This window comes from Bombina bombina, chromosome 4 (genome assembly GCF_027579735.1).
Source record: "Bombina bombina isolate aBomBom1 chromosome 4, aBomBom1.pri, whole genome shotgun sequence".
Taxonomy (NCBI): domain Eukaryota; kingdom Metazoa; phylum Chordata; class Amphibia; order Anura; family Bombinatoridae; genus Bombina; species Bombina bombina.
In genome coordinates, this window is record NC_069502.1 from 55929029 (window position 1) to 55952533 (window position 23505).

A 23505-nucleotide genomic window follows, 5' to 3' on the forward strand; every position below is an offset into this window, starting at 1 on the left:
ATTCTCAAATCAAATATTTTAACTCTATCATGAAACTTTCCAATTTGATTTTGTGTGAATCTACCTATGTGTCATCATTGCAAAACACGAAGCACATTATGCATATTTTACATTCCTATGTTCTACACATATTTTTTTATTTTATTTTATTATTAAATAAAATACAATACTGTAGAACTTTATTTATTTCAAGAAATGTTATTTAACTTATCGTGGAGGTGATGACGTGGTAATACTGGTTGCCTGACAGTATAATATCAGACATGCAAGACCATATTTTAGCAATCTTTAACGGAATTACACTATTGCAATTTTGCAGTTCTGATATACTACAGGGGTAGTACAGAAAAGCATTACTGGGCTAAAAAGAAGCTGCACCCAGGTTGTAAATCCCTATAGAACAAGCTAACAAGTTATTGAGCTGGTTATTTTTCCTGAGAGCGTGCTTCTCTGTGTGTATTTTATTTAGAACAAAGTTTACTGAAATGTTCTCCTATCAAATATTTTATATTAGCAAGTGCAAGGATATATAATGTGTCCTTCTAGCTAAGCAATTGTGATTCATAATGTCATGACCAGAACATTATAGATGTCACAGAACCGAAACATGGGTTCTGCAAAGCTTATTGCCCAGGCAATTATTCAGAGTAAATGTCCTTATTGTCAATATTACTGTCACCCCTTATCTACCTAAGCCATTTGCAACATCCTCTGTTCAGCTAAGTGAGACTGAAATTCTACCTTTTCTTTAAATTGCCGAGGGGTCAATTTATTGAAGAAGATTTATAAATCAGTATAAGATCATCTTTATTTTACAGTCTAGAACATTTGCTTACCATTTGGCTTACCACCCCTCCTGGCCACTTGTGTTGCCGGCCACTCTAAACTATGCATGTATGCTCTACCACTCCTGTGCTGCCCTGGGTACTAGAACTGCCCACATACTCACTTGTATGGCTGCTCCAACTTACTTACTCTGCAAAATACTATCATGTCCGGCAGCTATTTTACTGCCCATATATTGCTCTGGCTGCCTCTGTGTTCATTTATGACGCTGTGTAGCTACTCTTATGGTGCTGTGAAATGAGAAACAAATTGTGAGCATAGCCTATGTTCAGTCAAAATGAACGCATGGGTCAGTTAATCTAAGGTTTCAGAAATTATTCACCTGAAATGTTTTTTTTTCCCATGCAAGTCTATTAACAGCTAATATGGCTGGAATTGATACAATAACATAATGAGAACAGTAAGCTAATGTTAATTAAAGTGTTGGAAACCATTAAAAAGGTAAATGTATTATTATTATTATTAATAATAATAATAATAATAAGAATCATCATCATCTGAATAATTTTAAGAAAGCGTTTAATTAAAAAAAATATTTAAAATTATTTTTTATTTATACATATTTTTTAATCATTGTAGCCATAAATAGTAGGCATATACATGTTTTCCATTGTCTTGTACTCATCTTTTCATGAGTAGAGACTTTACACCCCATTCTGCTAGACTGAACAAAATGTGTGTAGAAACCTGTTAGCAACAATCCACAGAAATAATTGTGCTTGATATTAATTCAATAATATAATGTGGCTGCTTGTAGCTAAACTAGTAACAAAATTGATAAATCATAAGTATTCCGTTTCTGTTATTTCCAGCGTTATCACAAATTATTGTAAAGGGTTTTTGATCTTGTCTTGTTTTTGCTTAAAATTTGTCATTTTCGAAGAACAGTTTGCTGAGGGTTTAAATCTGATCTAATATAAATAATGTAGCACTTGGGAAAAAATATACAGCCTAGAAGACCAGCCCCAGAAACAAGGATGGCAAATATCTCTACGGCTACAGTCTTCCTACCCTTTGTGCTCAGATAGGCAGGAATGAATGATATCCACACACTACAGAATAACAACATACTGAAGGTTATATTTTTAGCCTCATTAAACCTATCTGGGAAATCTTTAGCTATAAAAGCAATGAGATAGCTTAAGAAAGCTAGAATCCCCATATAGCCAACTAGACAGAAGAACATAGAGACAGAACCTTCATTACACAGCAATATAATCTTCCCATATTCACTATAAGTATCAGATTCTGGGAATGGAGGAAAATAAACTAACCAACCAAAACAAATCATGGTTTCCCCTAAAGAGCAAATAACAACCACACTGTTTGACAATTTGTTTCCTAACCACTTCTTCAGCTTACTATTTGGCTTTGTGGCTTTAAAGGCAATAACAACAGTGATAGTTTTAGCCAACACAGATGATAAAGCAACAGTAAAAGCAATCCCAAACACAGACTGACGAAGCATACAGCTTATATGTGTTGGTTGACCGATGAAGAGTAGGGTGCAGAGGAAGCAGATAGTAATGGATATTAGGAGAATGCAGCTTATATGCCGATTATTAGCTTTCACTATTGGAGTGTTCCGGTACTTGATAAAGATCACAAGAATGGCAGCAGTTATTAGAGAAAGTAGAAAAGCAAAGAATGTAATGATGTAACCCAAAGGTTCCATGAAAGAAAGAAATTCTATGTCCTTAGGGATGCAGCTGTTTCTTTCTTTATTAGACCCCTGTTCTTCTGGGCACATTATACAGTTTACAGCATCTGCAACCAAAGAAATAGAAATAAATTATTTTTACTGTACACTAAACAATGAAAGGCATCATATTTGAAAAAAAAGAAAAAATATCAATGATTTAAGATTAAAGTGACACTGAACCCAATTTTTTTTCTTTCATGATTCACATAGAGCATGCAATTTTAAGCCACTTTCTAATTTATTCCTATTATTAATTTTTCTTCCTTCTCTTGCTATCTTTATTTTAAAAAGAAGACATCTAAGCTTTTTTTTTATTATTATTCAGAACTATGGACAGCACTTTTTTATTGGTGGATGAGTTTATCCACCAATCAGCAAGAACAAACCAGGTTGATCACCAAAAATGGGCCGGCATCTAAACTTACTTTCTTGCATTTAAAATAAAGATACCAAGAGAATGAAGAAAATTTGATAATAGGAGTAAATTAGAAAGTTGCTTAAAATGTCATGCTCTATCTGAATCACGAAAGAAAAAATTTGGGTACAGTGTCCCTTTAAATACAATATTATTATTTATATTAAAATTAGATCACTTAAGATGAAGTTAATAATACCTAAAACTAACTGAAAATATCATTATATTACAATGAGTTAGGCATATATAAAAAGAATAACTTACATAAACAATACAATACATCTCTTGAGAGCTATACTTTCATACATTAAAACAGGTCTTGATTTCCATTTTAGTAAAAAAAAAAGTTATATAAATTTAGCCACTACAAAAAATAGTAACAACATTTTTTTGAAATTTAATTGGTAGGTCTGGATCACAATGCAAAAGTACCTTTTGTGTGCAAAAAAGTTATTCATTATGGCTCATTTTTAACACTGCTACGTATGACAAAAAATATCTGACCTACCCCTAGACTAATATTAAGTCTAATCATGATCTGATTATCATAGCTACTAACACTAATGCCCCTCTTGTTCCCACTGTTAATAACCTTAGCCAAATGACCACTAACACCTAACTGAGTCCCAAAGAATGAGAGCCCCCATTAAAACATCTGAGCTACACAGCACTCTCCATCAGTCTCAGCTAGCTATATACCAACCCTATAATAACCACCAAATCTCAAGCCCCAGCCAAATTGAAAAAGAAAATAAACAGATTCTTAAAAAGGTATTCAGCCTTTTCCTTGTTACAAGCACAGATCCTACTTCTTTTATCATACAAAGTGACCTAAACCTCTTCTGGATATTTCATTTTTTCAGAAAAACTTCACAGTGGCCAGGTTCAATTTTGAAAGTTTGTCCACTCATCCACAATTAACCAATAAGAAATGCTAAATTAATATGTAGGGGCAGGGACACTTAAATCAAACCGGAAAATTAGAAAATATTAAATAGAATGTAATTCTCATGGCTAGAATAAGCTGAAGACTATGAAGAACTATAGGATGATTAAGATTAATCATTTTTATGAACACCCCTATTTTTTTTTATTTAGTGGAAGTTAGATGTTAGGGAGTTATTTGTGATGGTGGAGGATATCACATATCATGAATTGTTGCAGAAGGAGTTTTCATTGTGGAAGGTCAATAGTGAGTGTTCAGGGTTCAAGTACATTATGGTGGAGGAAAGACATTGTTTTAAGGAGATTGGGCCAGTCATAAAGATAAATAGGGTTGGGTGGTTTGTGGTTAGGGTTTATTATAATGGGTTGATCAGTCCAAAACAATTAGGTTTGTATACAGTGTTTGTGTGTGGAAGTTACCTGTAGAGTTAGGGACAACATTCTAAATGCAAAACTGTTGGGGGAATAGTGCATCATTTATAGTTACACTGTGGCTGGAGGTTAACTTAATGCTTAATATTATAGCTCTACAGCTAATTTCAGGATTTGCAATCAATGAAGAGTCAATGCTGTGTCTATTCTAATGGTTTCTATAAGGACTCATATCTACCCCTATTGCTTATTCTTAGCTGTTCTGCTTGAGCCGTTCAAATTTTGAGGCAGGAGTTCTACAGCAAACAATAGATTAAAAGTGCTTAGTGAGTACAGCGCTACAAAATCCTAGAGAGAAGGATTTGTGGCTAAAGATGGTGTCCACGATTGGTATAACTATAAGTGACGGGTTGATGGTATTGCAAATAGCCTATAGGTCTAAGTGCATAAATAATATAATATATACGGAAAATAATAACTTATAATGGATCAGATGCTCCTATATGTTATGCTAAAACCATTTATTTTGCTAATAACATTTTACTAATGACATTTGATTTAACATATATAGTTAAAAATCCTTGACATTGTGTGTGTGCATAAAATACATAAAAGTCCTTTAAAACACAGTTCTATGACAGGATATAAAAACAAATCTATGGTACCAATATGTGCACATAAAAAGAGGGGGGTTCCAGAATACAGTCTTAAAACTGAAGAATGGTCATGAGATCCTATGTTATACCGACTTTGTAAAGTGTCCCAATGAAAAATAAAAATGTGTGAAAAAATGTGAAAAAATTAAAAATTAAAAATTAAAAAATATCAAAATATCAAAAATATATCAAAAATATATAAAAATATATAAAAGTATAAAATTTGTGATATCACAACTGTGAAAAAATTATGTGAAGTGTTTCCAAAAAAATATATATGCCTTGGTGAGAGTCAAATATATCCTTAAAAATAGTGATATATATAATATAGTGTAACAGATAATCCCAAAAAATGTGTAACAAATGTTCCCAAAAGGTACTGATAACTCCAAATGCAAATGGTATTGAGAAGTCTATTGAGACTTAAATGTATCCAAAGTATATATCCAAACAGGTGTAGTTATATTGTGTAGGTCCTCTTCTTGAGGTGTGTATTAGAACTTCAGTATAACATCTTGAACCTAAAAATAATGAGAAAAGCGGACATAGTGCAATAAAGCTACTAAAAGATAATTGTAGAGAAAATAAACTCACCAATATGATCCTGAGCCGTAATACCAGTTAGCCAACGCGTTTCGGTTCACATAGAACCTTTCTCAAGACTGGTCTTGAGAAAGGTTCTATGTGAACCGAAACGCGTTGGCTAACTGGTATTACGGCTCAGGATCATATTGGTGAGTTTATTTTCTCTACAACTATCTTTTAGTAGCTTTATTGCACTATGTCCGCTTTTCTCATTATTTTTAGGTTCAAGATGTTATACTGAAGTTCTAATACACACCTCAAGAAGAGGACCTACACAATATAACTACACCTGTTTGGATATATACTTTGGATACATTTAAGTCTCAATAGACTTCTCAATACCATTTGCATTTGGAGTTATCAGTACCTTTTGGGAACATTTGTTACACATTTTTTGGGATTATCTGTTACACTATATTATATATATCACTATTTTTAAGGATATATTTGACTCTCACCAAGGCATATATATTTTTTTGGAAACACTTCACATAATTTTTTCACAGTTGTGATATCACAAATTTTATACTTTTATATATTTTTATATATTTTTGATATATTTTGATATTTTGATATTTTTTAATTTTGAATTTTTAATTTTTTCACATTTTTTCACACATTTTTATTTTTCATTGGGACACTTTACAAAGTCGGTATAACATAGGATCTCATGACCATTCTTCAGTTTTAAGACTGTATTCTGGAACCCCCCTCTTTTTATGTGCACATATTGGTACCATAGATTTGTTTTTATATCCTGTCATAGAACTGTGTTTTAAAGGACTTTTATGTATTTTATGCACACACACAATGTCAAGGATTTTTAACTATATATGTTAAATCAAATGTCATTAGTAAAATGTTATTAGCAAAATAAATGGTTTTAGCATAACATATAGGAGCATCTGATCCATTATAAGTTATTATTTTTCGTATATATTATATTATTTATGCACTTAGACCTATAGGCTATTTGCAATACCATCAACCCGTCACTTATAGTTATACCAATCGTGGACACCATCTTTAGCCACAAATCCTTCTCTCTAGGATTTTGTAGCGCTGTACTCACTAAGCACTTTTAATCTATTGACATTTTGGGATCTGGTTGGGAGATTCCGCAACAAGAGCACAGCTTGTATGGTTGACATCTTGGCGCTGCAAGATATACATTTATAACATTCTACAGCAAACAACCCTTAATTAATTGTGATTGTTTTGTATGAAACTGGACAAAATAAAAAAAAAAGTACATGGTATAATAATTCCTAACATATATGTTTAACTATTTATGGATGGTTTACATTACTAAAGTCAAAAACTGTAAAGAGTTAAACCATTAGATTGATGTAAAGTGTTACTGGCTTCCTTTTTGCTGTAGCTTTCCATACTAACTTCCTACATTTTACAAGCTTTGCTGGAAGAAGGGACACATATCAAAAATACATATGTCAGGGTTCTTATACAAAACATTTCTTTAAACAGCTCTGAAAACAGCCCTGACATATGTATTTTTCATATGTGTCCCTTTTTAAAGCGGCAATATGGTCACCCTAATGGTAAGGCAATCCAGTATATTAGGGGTTAAGCAAGCAGAGTAGTCAGACAGACATAGTTCATTAACAGTGAGGCAATCAAGTACTTTAGGGGTTAAGCAAGCAGAGTAGTCAGACAGGCAGAGTTAATTAACAGTGAGGCAATCCAGTACTTTAGGGGTTAAGCAAGCAGAGTAGTCAGACAGGCAGAGTTAATTAACAGTGAGGCAATCCAGTACTTTATGGGTTAAGCAAGCAGAGTAGTCAGACAGGCAGAGTTCATCAACAGTGAGGCAATCCAGTACTTTAGGGGTTAAGCAGGCAGAGTAGTCAGACAGGCAGAGTTTGTTAACAATGGCAATCCAGTATACAGTAATAACAATCACACCCAGGAGCACACAGAGTAACACCTATACATGGGCTGTGATAGGTAGAAAGTGAGCAACTTACATAGGTGCAGGATTTGTGCCACAGGAGATCCTGACCGGCTTCAGAGAGAGAGGAGCATGCAGCGATGATGTCACCGCCGCACGTAACAGGAGCGGACACAGCCCTTGACAACGAGCAGGGAAGCAGGCACCGCGCCTCTAGCAACGGCTAGAGCAGCGCGGCATGACAGTGTCACTCTGTCTCACAATGTGACTTGACTAGACACTAGAAACCAGTAAAAGGAGGCTACTAAATGGTACATGGTCTAGAAAATAAAACTAAGGAGAAAAGAGAGGTGATACGACTACACCACCTCATTAGCAGCTCCACAACCTTAAATTGTAGCTGTCCAGCCCCAGCTTCTGTTGCCCATGAGGACATCTTCTGGTGTCTTGGAAAGTCAATCCATCCTTGATAAGAAGCTAAGGGTTAGTTTTCCACTACACATTCATATCACCAAACTGATCCACACTAAGGGGCATATCTATCAAGCTCCGTATGAAGCACCTGAAGGCTCGCCAAAAACACCAGTAATGAAGCAGCGGTCTAAAAACCACTGCTCCATAACCTGTCCGCCTGCTCTGAGATCGCCGCAATTCAACCCGATCAAATAAGATTGGGTTGATTGTCACCCCCCTGCTAGTGACCTATTGGCCGTGAAGCTGCAGGGGGCGGCGTTGCACCAGCAGTTCACAAGAGCGGCTGGTGCAATGCTGAATGTGGAGAGCGTATTGCTCTCCGGATTCAGCGAGGTCTGTCTGACATGATCCGCAATGTCTGATCATGTCCGACAGGCGTTTCATAAATAGGCCCCATAGACTTTTGCATTCATTGTTTTGGTATTTTATAAAATAATTACAACTATTTTCTCTGCAATTAGCATAACATAATCCAAAGTATATGAGAATAATAGTTATTGTTGTATTAAGTTTCATTTTGTATTATGTCAATGATAAAATGATACTTGCATAATTATGTGGTTTGCTTATCACTGATTTATCACCTCAATTTTTTTTGTTATTTCCAATTGGAGGTTCCTATATTTTGCATTATTATTGGTTCCCCATTGTTAAAGGGACACGAAACACAATTTTTTTCTTTCATGATTCAGATAGAGCATGCAATTTTAAGCAACTTTCTAATTTACTCCTATTATCAAATTGTCTTCATTCTCTTTGTATCTTTATTTGAAAAGCAATAATGTAAGTTTAGATGCCAGCCCATTTTTGGTGAACAACCTGGGTTGTTCTTGCTGATTGGTGGATTAATTCAACTGACCAATAAACAAGTGCTGTCCATGGTCTGAACAAAAAAATAGCTTAGATGCCTTCTTTTTCAAATAAAGAGAGCAAGAGAATGAAGAAAAAATGATAATAGGAGTAAATTAGAAAGTTGCTTACAATTGCATGCTCTATCTGAATCACAAAAGAAAAAAATTGGGTTCAGTGTCCCTTTAATAAATTGCCTTTTCCCTTATAATTCATCATGCAATGGCTACTTGTCATGTTCATATGCAGAAAACATCACAACATTCTCACTCGATCTTTTTCACATAATCACACACACATGTCTTTCACTACACGGATTCTCATCACTTTATGTCACTACTTGCAAACACCAACAGAACATCCTCACATCAATGTTCACACATCATACAATCACTATGATCCCACTTCACTACAGTTGGGAATACGATCCAGACTGACTAACTCATCAAATACACGTCACTTCAGAATCATAGTGTTTCAGCACTAACAAATGAAGCAGACCAAGAGCATCTAGTCAATATGTTCAGTTATTTCTAGTTAATATGATCAGCGATATTTTTAAAGAGGTCTCAACACATTATAACATATAGACAAGGCGTGTGTACATATACATATTTTTATTATCATTCCACTTTTATAGATTCAGCAGAGTAGTACTTATAATTTTTATTTGTCCACTGGTTTTAATGTTATATGATTAATCCAAATGCGATACAAAGATAACTAAAATGTTTCAAAAGCTTTGGATGATAACCAGGTTTTGCATTTAGTGCCATCACCGGCTTATACAGGGAGTGCAGAATTATTAGGCAAATGAGTATTTTGACCACATCATCCTCTTTATGCATGTTGTCTTACTCCAAGCTGTATAGGCTCGAAAGCCTACTACCAATTAAGCATATTAGGTGATGTGCATCTCTGTAATGAGAAGGGGTGTGGTCTAATGACATCAACACCCTATATCAGGTGTGCATAATTATTAGGCAACTTCCTTTCCTTTGGCAAAATGGGTCAAAAGAAGGACTTGACAGGCTCAGAAAAGTCAAAATAGTGAGATATCTTGCAGAGGGATGCAGCACTCTTAAAATTGCAAAGCTTCTGAAGCGTGATCATCGAACAATCAAGCGTTTCATTCAAAATAGTCAACAGGGTCGCAAGAAGCGTGTGGAAAAACCAAGGCACAAAATAACTGCCCATGAACTGAGAAAAGTCAAGCGTGCAGCTGCCAAGATGCCACTTGCCACCAGTTTGGCCATATTTCAGAGCTGCAACATCACTGGAGTGCCCAAAAGCACAAGGTGTGCAATACTCAGAGACATGGCCAAGGTAAGAAAGGCTGAAAGACGACCACCACTGAACAAGACACACAAGCTGAAACGTCAAGACTGGGCCAAGAAATATCTCAAGACTGATTTTTCTAAGGTTTTATGGACTGATGAAATGAGAGTGAGTCTTGATGGGCCAGATGGATGGGCCCGTGGCTGGATTGGTAAAGGGCAGAGAGCTCCAGTCCGACTCAGACGCCAGCAAGGTGGAGGTGGAGTACTGGTTTGGGCTGGTATCATCAAAGATGAGCTTGTGGGGCCTTTTCGGGTTGAGGATGGAGTCAAGCTCAACTCCCAGTCCTACTGCCAGTTTCTGGAAGACACCTTCTTCAAGCAGTGGTACAGGAAGAAGTCTGCATCCTTCAAGAAAAACATGATTTTCATGCAGGACAATGCTCCATCACACGCGTCCAAGTACTCCACAGCGTGGCTGGCAAGAAAGGGTATAAAAGAAGAAAATCTAATGACATGGCCTCCTTGTTCACCTGATCTGAACCCCATTGAGAACCTGTGGTCCATCATCAAATGTGAGATTTACAAGGAGGGAAAACAGTACACCTCTCTGAACAGTGTCTGGGAGGCTGTGGTTGCTGCTGCACGCAATGTTGATGGTGAACAGATCAAAACACTGACATAATCCATGGATGGCAGGCTTTTGAGTGTCCTTGCAAAGAAAGGTGGCTATATTGGTCACTGATTTGTTTTTGTTTTGTTTTTGAATGTCAGAAATGTATATTTGTGAATGTTGAGATGTTATATTGGTTTCACTGGTAAAAATAAATAATTGAAATGGGTATATATTTGTTTTTTTGTTAAGTTGCCTAATAATTATGCACAGTAATAGTCACCTGCACACACAGATATCCCCCTAAAATAGCTATAACTAAAAACAAACTAAAAACTACTTCCAAAACTATTCAGCTTTGATATTAATGAGTTTTTTGGGTTCATTGAGAACATGGTTGTTGTTCAATAATAAAATTAATCCTCAAAAATACAACTTGCCTAATAATTCTGCACTCCCTGTACATATATATATATATATATATATATATATACACATTATTTTATTTTTTAGTTTTTTTATGTCTCAGATTATACACACTAGATTCCTTTTTTACATTTTAAGAGTATACTGAGGTTTATTAGGTCTAATTGACGGCACACAGGTGCTATTGGTTTACAAAGGCATTTCGTTTTCGACACAAGCTATGTTACTATTGGTCCTTTGTTTCTCTCTGACAACTTCTGTTTTTTTTTTAATTAACACATGTATATAATGTTGCCAAATTTGAATGTTTTTATCCAAATTGTATTGCCTGAGGAAAGACCAGTTTACGGTCGAGAAACGCGTAGTAGTGTTTTGGAATAAAAGCTTGTTATTTTTAACTTCATCGGGAGTTGTTATTGCCTTTTAACTGCACAGCAAGCTATCCGCTACTATCAACCCATCGTTTAGGAACAAGGGTTCCTTTAACACAGCAGGAATTATTCCGGTGTTGAAGACACAGCGGAGCAGTGAATCACTCAGTGTGCTAACCATTGTAAGAGTTAGCCTGCTTGCTGGCACCGGTCACCAGTACGGTGCATCTCTATCCGGTAAGCCTTTTTCAATTTGCACTCTGTGGTCCTATTAAGACTGATTCACACTATGAGGCGCCCTCTTCTTTTTGTCTAATTACTCAGATTCCTCACACACCAGGAACCAGAGGAGCAGCCTAATCTCCACATTCCGCCAAGATGATTTCATTATTGGTGAAAAGAGGCCAGTTTTATGGTGATTTCTCCCCTCTGGGAGTTAAGCATCTTATTCATATTATTCATTGAACTTTGACTGTGCACACATGCTTTTAACAACATTGCTTAGCGCGCCCCTTCCAAGTTTCCTTCGGGGAACTTGTTCACTTTATATCTTCTTCTATTTATACTTTTGGGACACACCCAAAAGAGCTGGGTAAGACTTTCATCCAGAGTGGTGGCACTTACAAATACCATTATACATTATTGCTATTTTATATAGTCACCAGTCCTAAAGCCCGTTCACATGGGCCATTTTTTGCAGTACAGCAGTCCCATCCCTTGCTCTCTCTCTCCCCCTCTCTTTTGTGCTCTCTCTCCCTCTCTTTTGTGCTCTCTCCCCCTCTCTTTTGTGCTCTCTCCCCCTCTCTTTTGTGCTCTCTCCCCCTCTCTTTTGTGCTCTCTCCCCCTCTCTTTTGTTCTCTCTCGCTCCACCTCTCTTTTGCTCTCTCTCTCCCCCCTCTTTTTTGCTCTCTCTCTCCCCCTCTCTTTTGTGCTCTCTCTCTCCCCCCTCTCTTTTGCTCTCTCTCTCCCCCCTCCCCTTTGCTCTCTCTCCCCCTCTCTTTTAAGCAATCTCCCTCTCTTTTGCACTCTCTCCCCCTCTCTTTTTCGCTCTCTCATGCTCCACCTCTCTTTTGCTTTCTCTCCCCCCTCTCTATTGCTCTCTCTCTCCCCCTTTCTTTTGCTCCCTCTCCCACCCCCTCTTTTACTTTCTCTCCCCCTCTCTTTTGCTCTCTCTCCCCCTCTCTTTTGCACTCTCTCTCCCCCTCTCTTTTGCTCTCTCTCCCCCCTCTCTTTTGCACTCTCTCTCCCCCCCTCTCTTTTACAATTCTCTCTCCCCCCTCTTTTGCATGCTCTCTCTCCCCCTCTCTTTTGCTTTCTCTCTCCCCTCTCTTTTGCGCTCTCTCTCTCTCCCCCTCTTTTGCGTGCTCTCTCCCCCCTCTCTTGTGCTCTCTCTCTCCCTCTCTTTTAAGCTCTCTCCCTCTCTTTTGCACTCTCTCCCCCTGTCTTTTTCGCTCTCTCACGCTTTACCTCTCTTTTGCTTTCTCTCCCCCTCTCTATTGCTCTCTCTCCCCCCTTTCTTTTGCTTCCTCTCCCACCCCCTCTTTTGCTTTCTCTCCCCCTCTCTTTTGCTCTCTCTCCCCCTCTCTTTTGCACTCTCTCTCCCCCCTCTCTTTTGCTCTCTCTCCCCCTCTCTTTTGCACTCTTTCTCCCCCCTCTCTTTTACGCTTTCTCTCTCCCCCCCCCTCTTTTGCATGCTCTCTCTCCCCTCTCTTTTGCTCTCTCTCTCTCCCCTCTCTTTTGCGCTCTCTATCTCTCCCCCTCTTTTGTGTGCTCTCTCTCCCCTCTCTTTTGTGCTCTCTCCCCCTCTCTTTTGTGCTCTCTCCCCCTCTCTTTTGCTCTCTCTCCCCCTCTCTTTTGTGCTCTCACCCCCTCTCTTTTTCGCTCTCTCACACTCCACCCCCTCTTTTGCTTTCTCTCCCCCCTCTCTTTTGCTCTCTCTCCCCCCTTTCTTTTGCTCCCTCTCCCCCCCTCTCTTATGCTTTCTCTCCCCCTCTCTTTTGCTCTCTCTCCCCCTCTCTTTTGCACTCTCTCTCCCCCCTCTCTTTTGCTCTCTCTCCCCCTCTCTTTTTCTCTCTCTCTCCCCCCTCTCTTTTGCTCTCTCTCTCCCCCCTCTCTTTTGCTCTCCCTCTCCCTCTCTTTTGTGCTCTCTCCCCCTCTCTTTTGCGCTCTCTCCCCCTCTCTTTTGTGCTCTCTCATGCTCCACCTCTCTTTTGCTCTCTCTCCCCCCCTCTCTTTTGCTCTCTCTCTCCCCCTTTCTTTTGCTCCCTCTCCCCCCCCTCTCTTTTGCTTTCTCTCCCCCTCTCTTTTGCTCTCTCTCCCCCCTCTCTTTTGCGCTCTCTCTCTCCCCCCTCTTTTGCTCTCTCTTTCTCCCCCTCTCTTTTGTGCTCTCTCTCCCTCTTTTGCGTGCTCTCTCTCCCCCTCTTTTGTGCTCTCTCTCTCCCACTCTCTTTCGCACTCTCTCCCCCTCTCTTTTGCACTCTCTCCCCCTCTCTTTTGCGCTCTCTCTCTCCCCCTCTTTTGCTCTCTCTCTCTTCCCCTCTCTTTTGCGCTCTCTCTCCCCCCCATTCTTTTGCGCTCTCTCTCCCCCTCTCTTTTGTGCTCTCTCTCTCCCCCTCTCTTTTGCTATGTCTCTTTCCTTTTTTTTGCACTCTCTCTCCATCCCTCTCTTTTGCTCTCTCTCTCCCCCCCTCTCTTTTGATCTGTCTCTCTCCCCTCTCTTTTGCTCTCTCTCCCCCTCTCTTCTGCACTTTCCCCTCTCTTCTGCTCTTCCCCCTCTCTTTAGCCCTTTCCTATCTCTTTATGTCTCTCCCCCTCGCTTTCTATTTCTCTCCCATCTCTGTCTCGCTGACTGCATCTGACCACGCCCCCGCCATGCCCAACCACGCCCAGACCACACCCGGTCCCACCTGGCCATGCCAATGGCCACGCCCGGCCACACCGACAGTCCCGTCCGGCCACGGCCACTATCTCCGCAAACAGCATGGATTGTCAGGTAAGGCCAGGTGTGTTTGTCCTTGTGCTGTCTCTACTGCGCATGACAGCTTCGGACAAACACACTAGGATTTTATTGACATGAACGTAGCATATGTTTCAATATTTGAATATGATACACACATATCTTGATTATATCAAGATTAAAGTCTGCCAGTATTTTAACTGTAAGATATTCATATAATATTTACTGTTACACTAGTTTCTTCTGTATGGCATCACTCTAATTTTTCATGTATTATTTTTTCTTCATTCAGATTTGATTTTTGTTATGTTTCTAGCAGTGTGCAGGAATCACATACCTGTTGTATTAGATATTTCACCTGTAGAGCACAAGACACAGTCATAGCAGCATTCTGGCTGCCCCTCTATTTTAGACATACGATATCCAGGAGAACAGCTATTACTGCATACTGAGATAGGGGTCTGTAGAGAAGAAAAAACAATGACAGTGTAATGTAAGTAAATGTTATACAACAGCCATAATATTTACTACAGACAAATTATACTATCATTAGATAGACCACAGAATGAGGGAGTTTCTAAATGTTCAACTAACAAAACAAGTTTACACACTTCATGCAATAAGGACCTTTGATTACACCTCTGAATCATGATCTCAAAGATATTAAATACATAACTTTCAACATTATGAAACAAAAAACTGAATGTAGCAATACAAAATCAATATGACTCGGGGGTGGAGCCATGACAGTTCAGGAACATATGTGAAAGGTAGAAGAATTGTCTAAAGGCCTAGCTATAGCTGGGTTTATGGGAGATCAACTGTGGCTTGTCAGTATATGGCAATGCAGGATGGAAGCTCTGTATATAATATATATATATATATATATATATATATATATATATATATATATATATATATTTTACACTAATTAGCCACAACATTAAAACCACCTGCCTAATATAGTGTAGGTCCCCCCGCAAAACATCTCTGACGCGGTGAAGCATAGACTCAATAAGACCTCTGAATGTGTCTTTGGTTATCTGGCACCAAGACAATAGCATAGCAGCAGAGACTGTGCACTGCTTGTCTCACTGATACCCAGCCTGTGATAGTGCCTTGTCCTTATTACTGATAACAAGCAGGTGGTCCTGCACTGCTCCTGTCACTGATACTCAGCCTGTGATAGTGCCTTGCCCTTATTACTGATAACAAGCAGATGGTCCTGCACTGCTCCTGTCACTGATACTCAGCCTGTGATAGTGCCTTGCCCTTATTACTGATAACAAGCAAGTGGTCCTGCACTGCTCCTGTCACTGATACCCAACCTGTGATAGTGCCTTGTCCTTATTACTGATAACAAGCAGGCGGTCCAGCACTGCTCCTGTCACTGATACCCACCCTGTGATAGTGCCTTGTCCTTATTACTGATAACAAGCAGGTGGTCCTGCACTGCTCCTGTCACTGATACCCAGCCCGTGATAGTGCCTTGTCCTTATTACTGATAACAAGCAGGTGGTCCTGCACTGCTCCTGTCACTGATACCCAGCCTGTGATAGTTCCTTGTCCTTATTACTGATAACAAGCAGATGGTCCTGCACTGCTCCTGTCACTGATACTCAGCCTGTGATAGTGCCTTGCCCTTATTACTGATAACAAGCAAGTGGTCCTGCACTGCTCCTGTCACTGATACCCAACCTGTGATAGTGCCTTGTCCTTATTACTGATAACAAGCAGGCGGTCCAGCACTGCTCCTGTCACTGATACCCACCCTGTGATAGTGCCTTGTCCTTATTACTGATAACAAGCAGGTGGTCCTGCACTGCTCCTGTCACTGATACCCAGCCCGTGATAGTGCCTTGTCCTTATTACTGATAACAAGCAGGTGGTCCTGCACTGCTCCTGTCACTGATATTCAGCCTGTGATAGTGCCTTGCCCTTATTACTGATAACAAGCAGGTGGTCCTGCACTGCTCCTGTCACTGATACCCAGCCTGTGATAGTGCCTTGTCCTTATTACTGATAACAAACAGGTGGTCCTGCACTGCTCCTGTCACTGATACCCAGCCTGTGATGGTGCCTTGTCCTTATTACTGATAACAAGCAAATGGTCCTACACTGCTCCTGTCACTGATACCCACCCTGTGGTAGTGCCTTGTCCTTATTACTGATAACAAGCAGGTGGTCCTGCACTGCTCCTGTCACTGATACCCAGCCTGTGATAGTGCCTTGTCCTTATTACTGATAACAAGCAGGTGGTCCTGCACTGCTCCTGTCACTGATACCCAGCCTGTGATGGTGCCTTGTCCTTATTACTGATAACAAGCAGATGATCCTGCACTGCTCCTGTCCCTAATACCCAGCCTGTTTGCCCCTGCAGCACTGATTTTTGGCACTGTGTATCTGTACCTCCTGATTACTGCTGCAACTGCGATTTGACTGGTTTTTAGTTGGTCACCAATCTTCCTGTATCCTTTTCCATCTTTGTGAATTCTCACAATCAGACTTATCAATTCCTCTGGCAATTCTTTTCATGTGGAGACATGAGGCAAACTTGCAGATAGACACAGTCCATTGGTCAAAAAAATTGTGTTTTCTGTTAACTATGCTCATGCAATTAGGCTAATTGTAAATCATAGGTGTACTCAATTTTGTTTCAGTGATCTAACTTGTGTGTCAGTGACCACGGGTGTATTCACCTTTGTTGCATTAAAGGGACATGAAAACGCAAAAAAAAAAATACTTCATGATTCAGAGAGAGCATATCATTTTAAACAACTTTCCAATTAACTTCTATTGTCAAATTTGCTTCATTCTCTTGGTATCCTTTGTTTAAGAATCATCAATGAACTACTGGGAGTTATTAAACACACTGAGTGAGCCAATGATAACAGTCATAAACGTGCAACCACCAATCAGCAGCTAGTTCCCAGTATGACATTACTGCTCCTGAGCCTACATAGGTAAGATGTTCAACAACAGATACAAACTTAGACCTAGATTTGGAGTTTGGCGTTAGCCGTGAAAACCAGCGTTAGAGGCTCCTAACGCTGGTTTTAGGCTACCGCCGGTATTTGGAGTCACTCAAAATAGGGTCTAACGGTCACTTTTCAGCCGCGACTTTTCCATACCGCAGATCCCCTTACGTAAATTGCGTATCCTATCTTTTCAATGGGATTTTTATAACTCCGGTATTTAGAGTCGTTTCTGAAGTGAGCGTTAGACATCTAACGACAAAACTCCAGCCGCAGGAAAAAAGTCAGTAGTTAAGAGCTTTCTGGGCTAACGCCGGTTTCTAAAGCTCTTAACTACTGTACTCTAAAGTACACTAACACCCATAAACTACCTATGTACCCCTAAACCGAGGTCCCCCCACATCGCCGACACTCTAATACATTTTTTTAACCCCTAATCTGCCGACCGCCACCTACGTTATCCTTATGTACCCCTAATTTGCTCCCCCTAACACCGCTAACCCCTGTATTATATTTATTAACCCCTAATCTGCCCCCCTCAACGTCGCCTCCATCTGCCTACACTTATTAACCCCTAATCTGCCGACCGCAAAGCGCCGCCACCTACGTTATCCTTATGTACCCCTAATCTGCTGCCCCTAACACCGCCGACCCCTATATTATATTTATTAACCCCTAATCTGCCCCCCACAACGTCGCCTCCACCTGCCTACACTTATTAACCCCTAATCTGCCGAGCGGACCTGAGCGCTACTATAATAAAGTTATTAACCCCTAAATCCGCATCACTAACCCTATAATAAATAGTATTAACCCCTAATCTGCCCTCCCTAACATCGCCGACACCTAACTTCAATTATTAACCCCTAATCTGCCAACTGGAGCTCACCGCTACTCTAATAAATGTATTAACCCCTAAAGCTAAGTCTAACCCTAACACTAACACCCCCCTAAATTAAATATAATTTTAATCTAACGAAATTAATTAACTCTTATTAAATAAATTATTCCTATTTAAAGATAAATACTTACCTGTAAAATAAATCCTAATATAGCTACAATATAAATTATAATTATATTATAGCTATTTTAGGATTAATATTTATTTTACAGGTAACTTTGTATTTATTTTAACCAGGTACAATAGCTATTAAATAGTTAAGAACTTATATTGTAGCTATATTAGGATTTATTTTACAGGTAAGTATTTAGCTTTAAATAGGAATAATTTATTTAATAAGAGTTAATTAATTTCGTTAGATGTAAATTATATTTAATTTAGGGGGGTGTTAGTGTTAGGGTTAGACTTAGCTTTAGGGGTTAATACATTTATTAGAATAGCGGTGAGCTCTGGTCGGCAGATTAGGGGTTAATAAGTGTAGGCAGGTGGAGGCGACGTTGTGGGGGGCAGATTAGGGGTTAATAAATATAATACAGGGGTTGGCGGTGTTAGGGGCAGCAGATTAGGGGTACATAAGGATAACGTAGGTGGCGGCGCTTTGCGGTCGGCAGATTAGGGGTTAATTATTGTAGGTAGCTGGCTGCGACGTTGTGGGGGGCAGATTAGGGGTTAATAACTATAATATAGGGGTCGGCGGTGTTAGGGGCAGCAGATTAGGGGTACATAGGGATAATGTAAGTAGCGGCGGTTTACGGAGCGGCAGATTAGGGGTTAAAAATAAAATGCAGGTGTCAGCGATAGCGGGGGCGGCAGATTAGGGGTTAATAAGTGTAAGGCTAGGGGTGTTTAGACTCGGGGTACATGTTAGGGTGTTAGGTGCAGACGTAGGAAGTGTTTCCCCATAGCAAACAATGGGGCTGCGTTAAGAGCTGAACGCAGCTTTTTTGCAGGTGTTAGTTTTTTTTTCCGCTCAAACAGCCCCATTGTTTCCTATGGGGGAATCGTGCACGAGCACGTTTTTGAGGCTGGCCGCGTCCGTAAGCAACTCTGGTATTGAGAGTTGAAGCTGCGTTAAAAATGCTCTACGCTCCTTTTTTGGAGCCTAACGCAGCCTTTATGTGGACTCTCAATACCAGAGTTATTTTTATGGTGCGGCCAGAAAAAAGCGGGCGTTAGTTTTTCGGGTCGTTACCGATAAAACTCCAAATCTAGCCGAGAATGAAGCAAATTGGATAATAGAACTAAATTGGAAAGATGTTTAAAATTGTATGTTCTATCTGAATCATGAAAAACATTTGTGGGTTTCATGTCCCTTTAAGTTTCTACTTTGGGGCCAGTATTTTCAGTATAATCTTTCTAAAGTACTTGTTTTTGATTGTTTATAATAGGAAATACTCTACTTGTCAACTTAGAAACAAAACAATTATTGAGAGGTGATTCAATTTTGAATAATTTGATATTTAAAGGGATACTAAACCAAATTTTTTTATTTCATGATTCAGATAGAGCATGAGATTTTAAGCACCTTTCTAATTTACTCCTATTAGCAATTTTTCTTTGTTCTCATGCTATCTTGATTTGAAAAAGCAGTACTGTAAGCTTTAGAGCCAGACCATTTTATGTTCAGCACATGGGTAGCACTTGCTGATTTGTGGCTAAATGTAGAAAACCAATCAGCAGCTCTACCCAAGTGCTGAACTAAAAAATGGGCCGGCTCCTAACCTTTTATTACTGATTTTTCAAATCAAGATAACATGAGAACAAAGAAAAATTGATAATAGGAGTAAATTAGAAAGTTGCTTAAAATTGCATGCTCTATCTGAATCATGAAAGAAAAAATGAGGGGTTAGTATCCCTTTAAGTGATATTGCCCAGGGGTGTACTCAAACAAAAACAGTTAGGAGCACCAAAAAGCAAGTGAAAAAGCAAAATGTATTTACAGTTAATTTAAACATGAGGGTTAATTAACCCCAGGGTAAGAGTGTGAAAACAGAAAACAATAAACAGAGAACAAAAACGGCTGACCGGTTTCGGTGTCTGCTTTAATCCTAGCCTGCTTAAAAAGTGATTGTAAATTCACAATTTAAAACCCCTTCTCTGTGTTTCCATTGGGTGTGGAGTACACACCCTTCAAGTAATTAACCAATGTCAAACTTCAACTTGATTTAGTTAAATTTATTCAGACACCTGTTTCCCTACTGACACACTGTTAATAGGTGTGGCGATTTTGGATTAGCTTTTATTTTGTTGTGAACTTTCAAATGCTATCATCCAAAACTGCATAAAAGTGCTCAACAAAATAAAAGACCTCAAGTTAGCTAATCCAAAATCGCCACACCTATTAACAGTGTGTCAGTAGGGAAACAGGTGTCTGAATAAATTTAACTAAATCAAGTTGAAGTTTGACATTGGTTAATTACTTGAAGGGTATGTACTCCACACCCAATGGAAACACAGAGAAGGGTTTTTAAATTGTGAATTTACAATCACTTTTTAAGCAGGCTAGGATTAAGGCAGACGCCGAAACCGGTCAGCTGTTTTTGTTCTCTGTTTATTGTTTTCTGTTTTCACACTCTTACCCTGGGGTTAATTAACCCTCATGTTTAAATTAACTGTAAATAAATTTTGCTTTTTCACTTGCTTTTTGGTGCTCCTAACTGTTTTTGTTTGAGAGATTTTGTGGCCATTGTGAGCACACACAGCGAGTTGAAAACACTTTTTAAATCCCCTATTGCGGAGGCTTGGCATTTCCCAGCTTGGACACTCACCAGCAGCAAAGAGGAGTATCACAACATTATCAACAGCACCGCAAGGACATATGAGACAGATCAACCTGAAACAGGACTGTGGTGAGTCTGTTTATGATATATACATATGTGATACCATTTGAACTGCGTATATTGAAGACATCCTTATTTCTATTTTTATCTTGCTATTGTCAGGGGACATTGGGGTGGACCCATGGACATAGCATGACCATGAACTCTTGTCTGTATAACCAGGCTGGTTATGTATTGTGATTCATCATTAAATTCACATATGAAAGTTTACACCACGTACACACCCAACCACAGCACCCCTTCTTTTCTCTGACAGGGGTGTACTCACTTCTGTTGTATACTGTATCTACTAAATTGTTAGAGACATTCTCAGCCTGAGATAAATGAATGTTGTTTTTGAGCAGCACTGATACAGGTTTCCTTAATACTTAATACTTCCACTTTCAGAGCAGTCATTATCTAAAACGTCCGAGGCAGACTGGTTAAAGTGATCTATAACATTACACTTAGGTGTGGAATGACTCTTGTTTCTATTTGTAGGTTGGGGACATCTTGCACAATTTAAGAAATGGACAAGCAATTAGTAGTATTGCAGAGGGTCTTCAGAGAGCCTGAGCAGGTCATGTAATGTCTAGTTAGTAATGGGTGGACTGAAGCGGGTTAGGATGAAAAATAAGCACTTCTTCAAATTACTAATGCAAATAGGAGTGGGAAACTGAGTAAAGACAGAGATGCCAGGTCACCCTCTAGGGGATATACCCATAAATTGTGATAGAAGTAAAGGGGGCATGGAGAGTACCCACTAGAGAAAATGGAAAAAGAGGCACCCAATGCTCTGTGGAGGTACTAATTCAGACACAGGGGAGGGCAAATAAAAGGCTGCTACTGAGCCCTGTTATGCAGTTGCTTACTGACTGTATTAACCTTTGGAAATTCACAACTTTACAGCAGCTGAAGTGGAAATCTAAATTGAAGCTGCAGTCCCAGCACACCTTAGAGTACTCTGCATTATTAGTCTCCAGAAGGCCCCTTATTTAACTTGATTAAAGATTAAAAGCCGAATCTCCAGGGAAGCCGTATGAGCAGTGATTGCCAAAGGCTGTGTCTGATATAATATATAGGAGAGTCAAAAAATATGTGCACAGTGTTATGCACTATTAAGCACCGTGTACAATATTGCTAAAAAAATAAATGAAAAACTGATTCCTTAAAGTGCACTCTACTAACACTACCTATGTATACTCTTCAAAAAAGGATATTAAGTTAACACTCAGGTAGATTACGAGTTGTGCGTTTGTCTTTTAATGCTGAAAAAATTGTAATTTCAGCATTAAAACAGCAATGCAGCCATTACAAGTCTTGTTGGTATAGCTGTACCGCAAGCTTTTTAGCCTGTAATGCAACATCAGTCCCGCACTCAAAAAAATTATGTTTTTTCATGGGATTCCCATAGCGCTGCCATTACGAGTTGTGCGGTGAGGCTAAAAAGCTTGTGTTACACCCTATAACGACAAGTTCCGTACCTCCATCTGAGAGCAGTAGTTATGAGTTTTATGCAACAAAACTGTTACATAAAACTCGTAACTGACCAGTAGTGCGGGGGTTTCCGGTGGGAGGAGCTGTTCAGTAGTGCATGCTGAGGCTGGCGTGCTGCACCTAGAACGGACAGCTGCATACATCGCTCTCCTGTGGCCATTTCTCCCGCTGTTGGTGTGGATAGCACCCTAGGGAGTTGGGCAAATTCATTCTGGCCCAGGCAGGAAACCCCCAAGAGACTATACAAACGGCTTTTAGTCTGAGCCGCAACTTCACTGTGCTGTGAAAATTTTTAAAAAGGCTAAACAAGTTTCTTAAAGATGATTCCTAAAGCTAGTTTCTACACCTAAAGTACAGAATGTAAAGACCCAGCTGGCAGTGGCAGTGTTTGGTGAGGTGTGGGAGACTTGCAGCGCCGGAGCCTTACAGATTGCCAGGAGCTGACCGGTGGCCGGGGCTGTGGTGGAGTCGAGGAGAAAGAGAGTTGTGCCCACTGTGGGGTGGTTACACCTCCTAGGGCACGTATGGTGAGACGGATTCCCCCGGGCCACTTCAGGCCATTTTACCCGATATCCGCTAAACCGGGGGTACATCAGAAGAAGGGCACTGACCAATTCGGGAGCAGCATTGAGGTCGAGCCTCCCTAGCCAACCAATAGGGAGCGGAGGTGTGTAAAGATCATGACGCCACGCTCCTCACACAGACGGAGCACGTACAGAAACGCAGATCAGCGCATGATTCATCTAGGCTGAGGAGGAGAGCGGGTCTGCAGGTCCCAGCCGAAATAGCCGCATGAGAACTGAGCTAGATGGGCAGCGTGAACTATGTAAGTGATTAACCCTTCTGTGCCCACGGGGTTGGGTGGCCTGCTATATAGCTGCAATTGCTGGGCAAAGGAGAGGCTGCTGTGCCATTAT

At 39.7% G+C, this 23505-nt stretch overlaps 1 protein-coding gene across 1 annotated transcript; it reads right to left on the reverse strand.

Annotated features, from left to right (window-relative positions):
• Positions 1-1717: 1717 nt before the first annotated feature.
• Positions 1718-22798, reverse strand: LOC128656861 (vomeronasal type-2 receptor 26-like). Its single transcript, XM_053711027.1, has 3 exons — positions 22730-22798; positions 14734-14857; positions 1718-2613 (listed from the first exon to the last, which is right to left on the reverse strand). The coding sequence occupies exons 1-3, from the start codon at positions 22796-22798 to the stop codon at positions 1718-1720; spliced, it is 1089 nt and encodes a 362-aa protein (XP_053567002.1).
• Positions 22799-23505: the final 707 nt, after the last annotated feature.

What these genes read in the sequence shown, in the direction of transcription:
- LOC128656861 (XM_053711027.1), bottom strand. Translation starts at nt 22,798, where the DNA reads ATGAATTTGCCCAACTCCCTAGGGTGCTATCCACACCAACAGCGGGAG. An exon ending in AATGGCCACAGGAGAGCGAT is followed by an intron (nt 14,858 to 22,729) that starts GTATGCAGCTGT and finishes TCTTCTCTACAG; the next exon opens with ACCCCTATCTCAGTATGCAG. An exon ending in TGAAATATCTAATACAACAG is followed by an intron (nt 2,614 to 14,733) that starts GTATGTGATTCC and finishes CTTTGGTTGCAG; the next exon opens with ATGCTGTAAACTGTATAATG.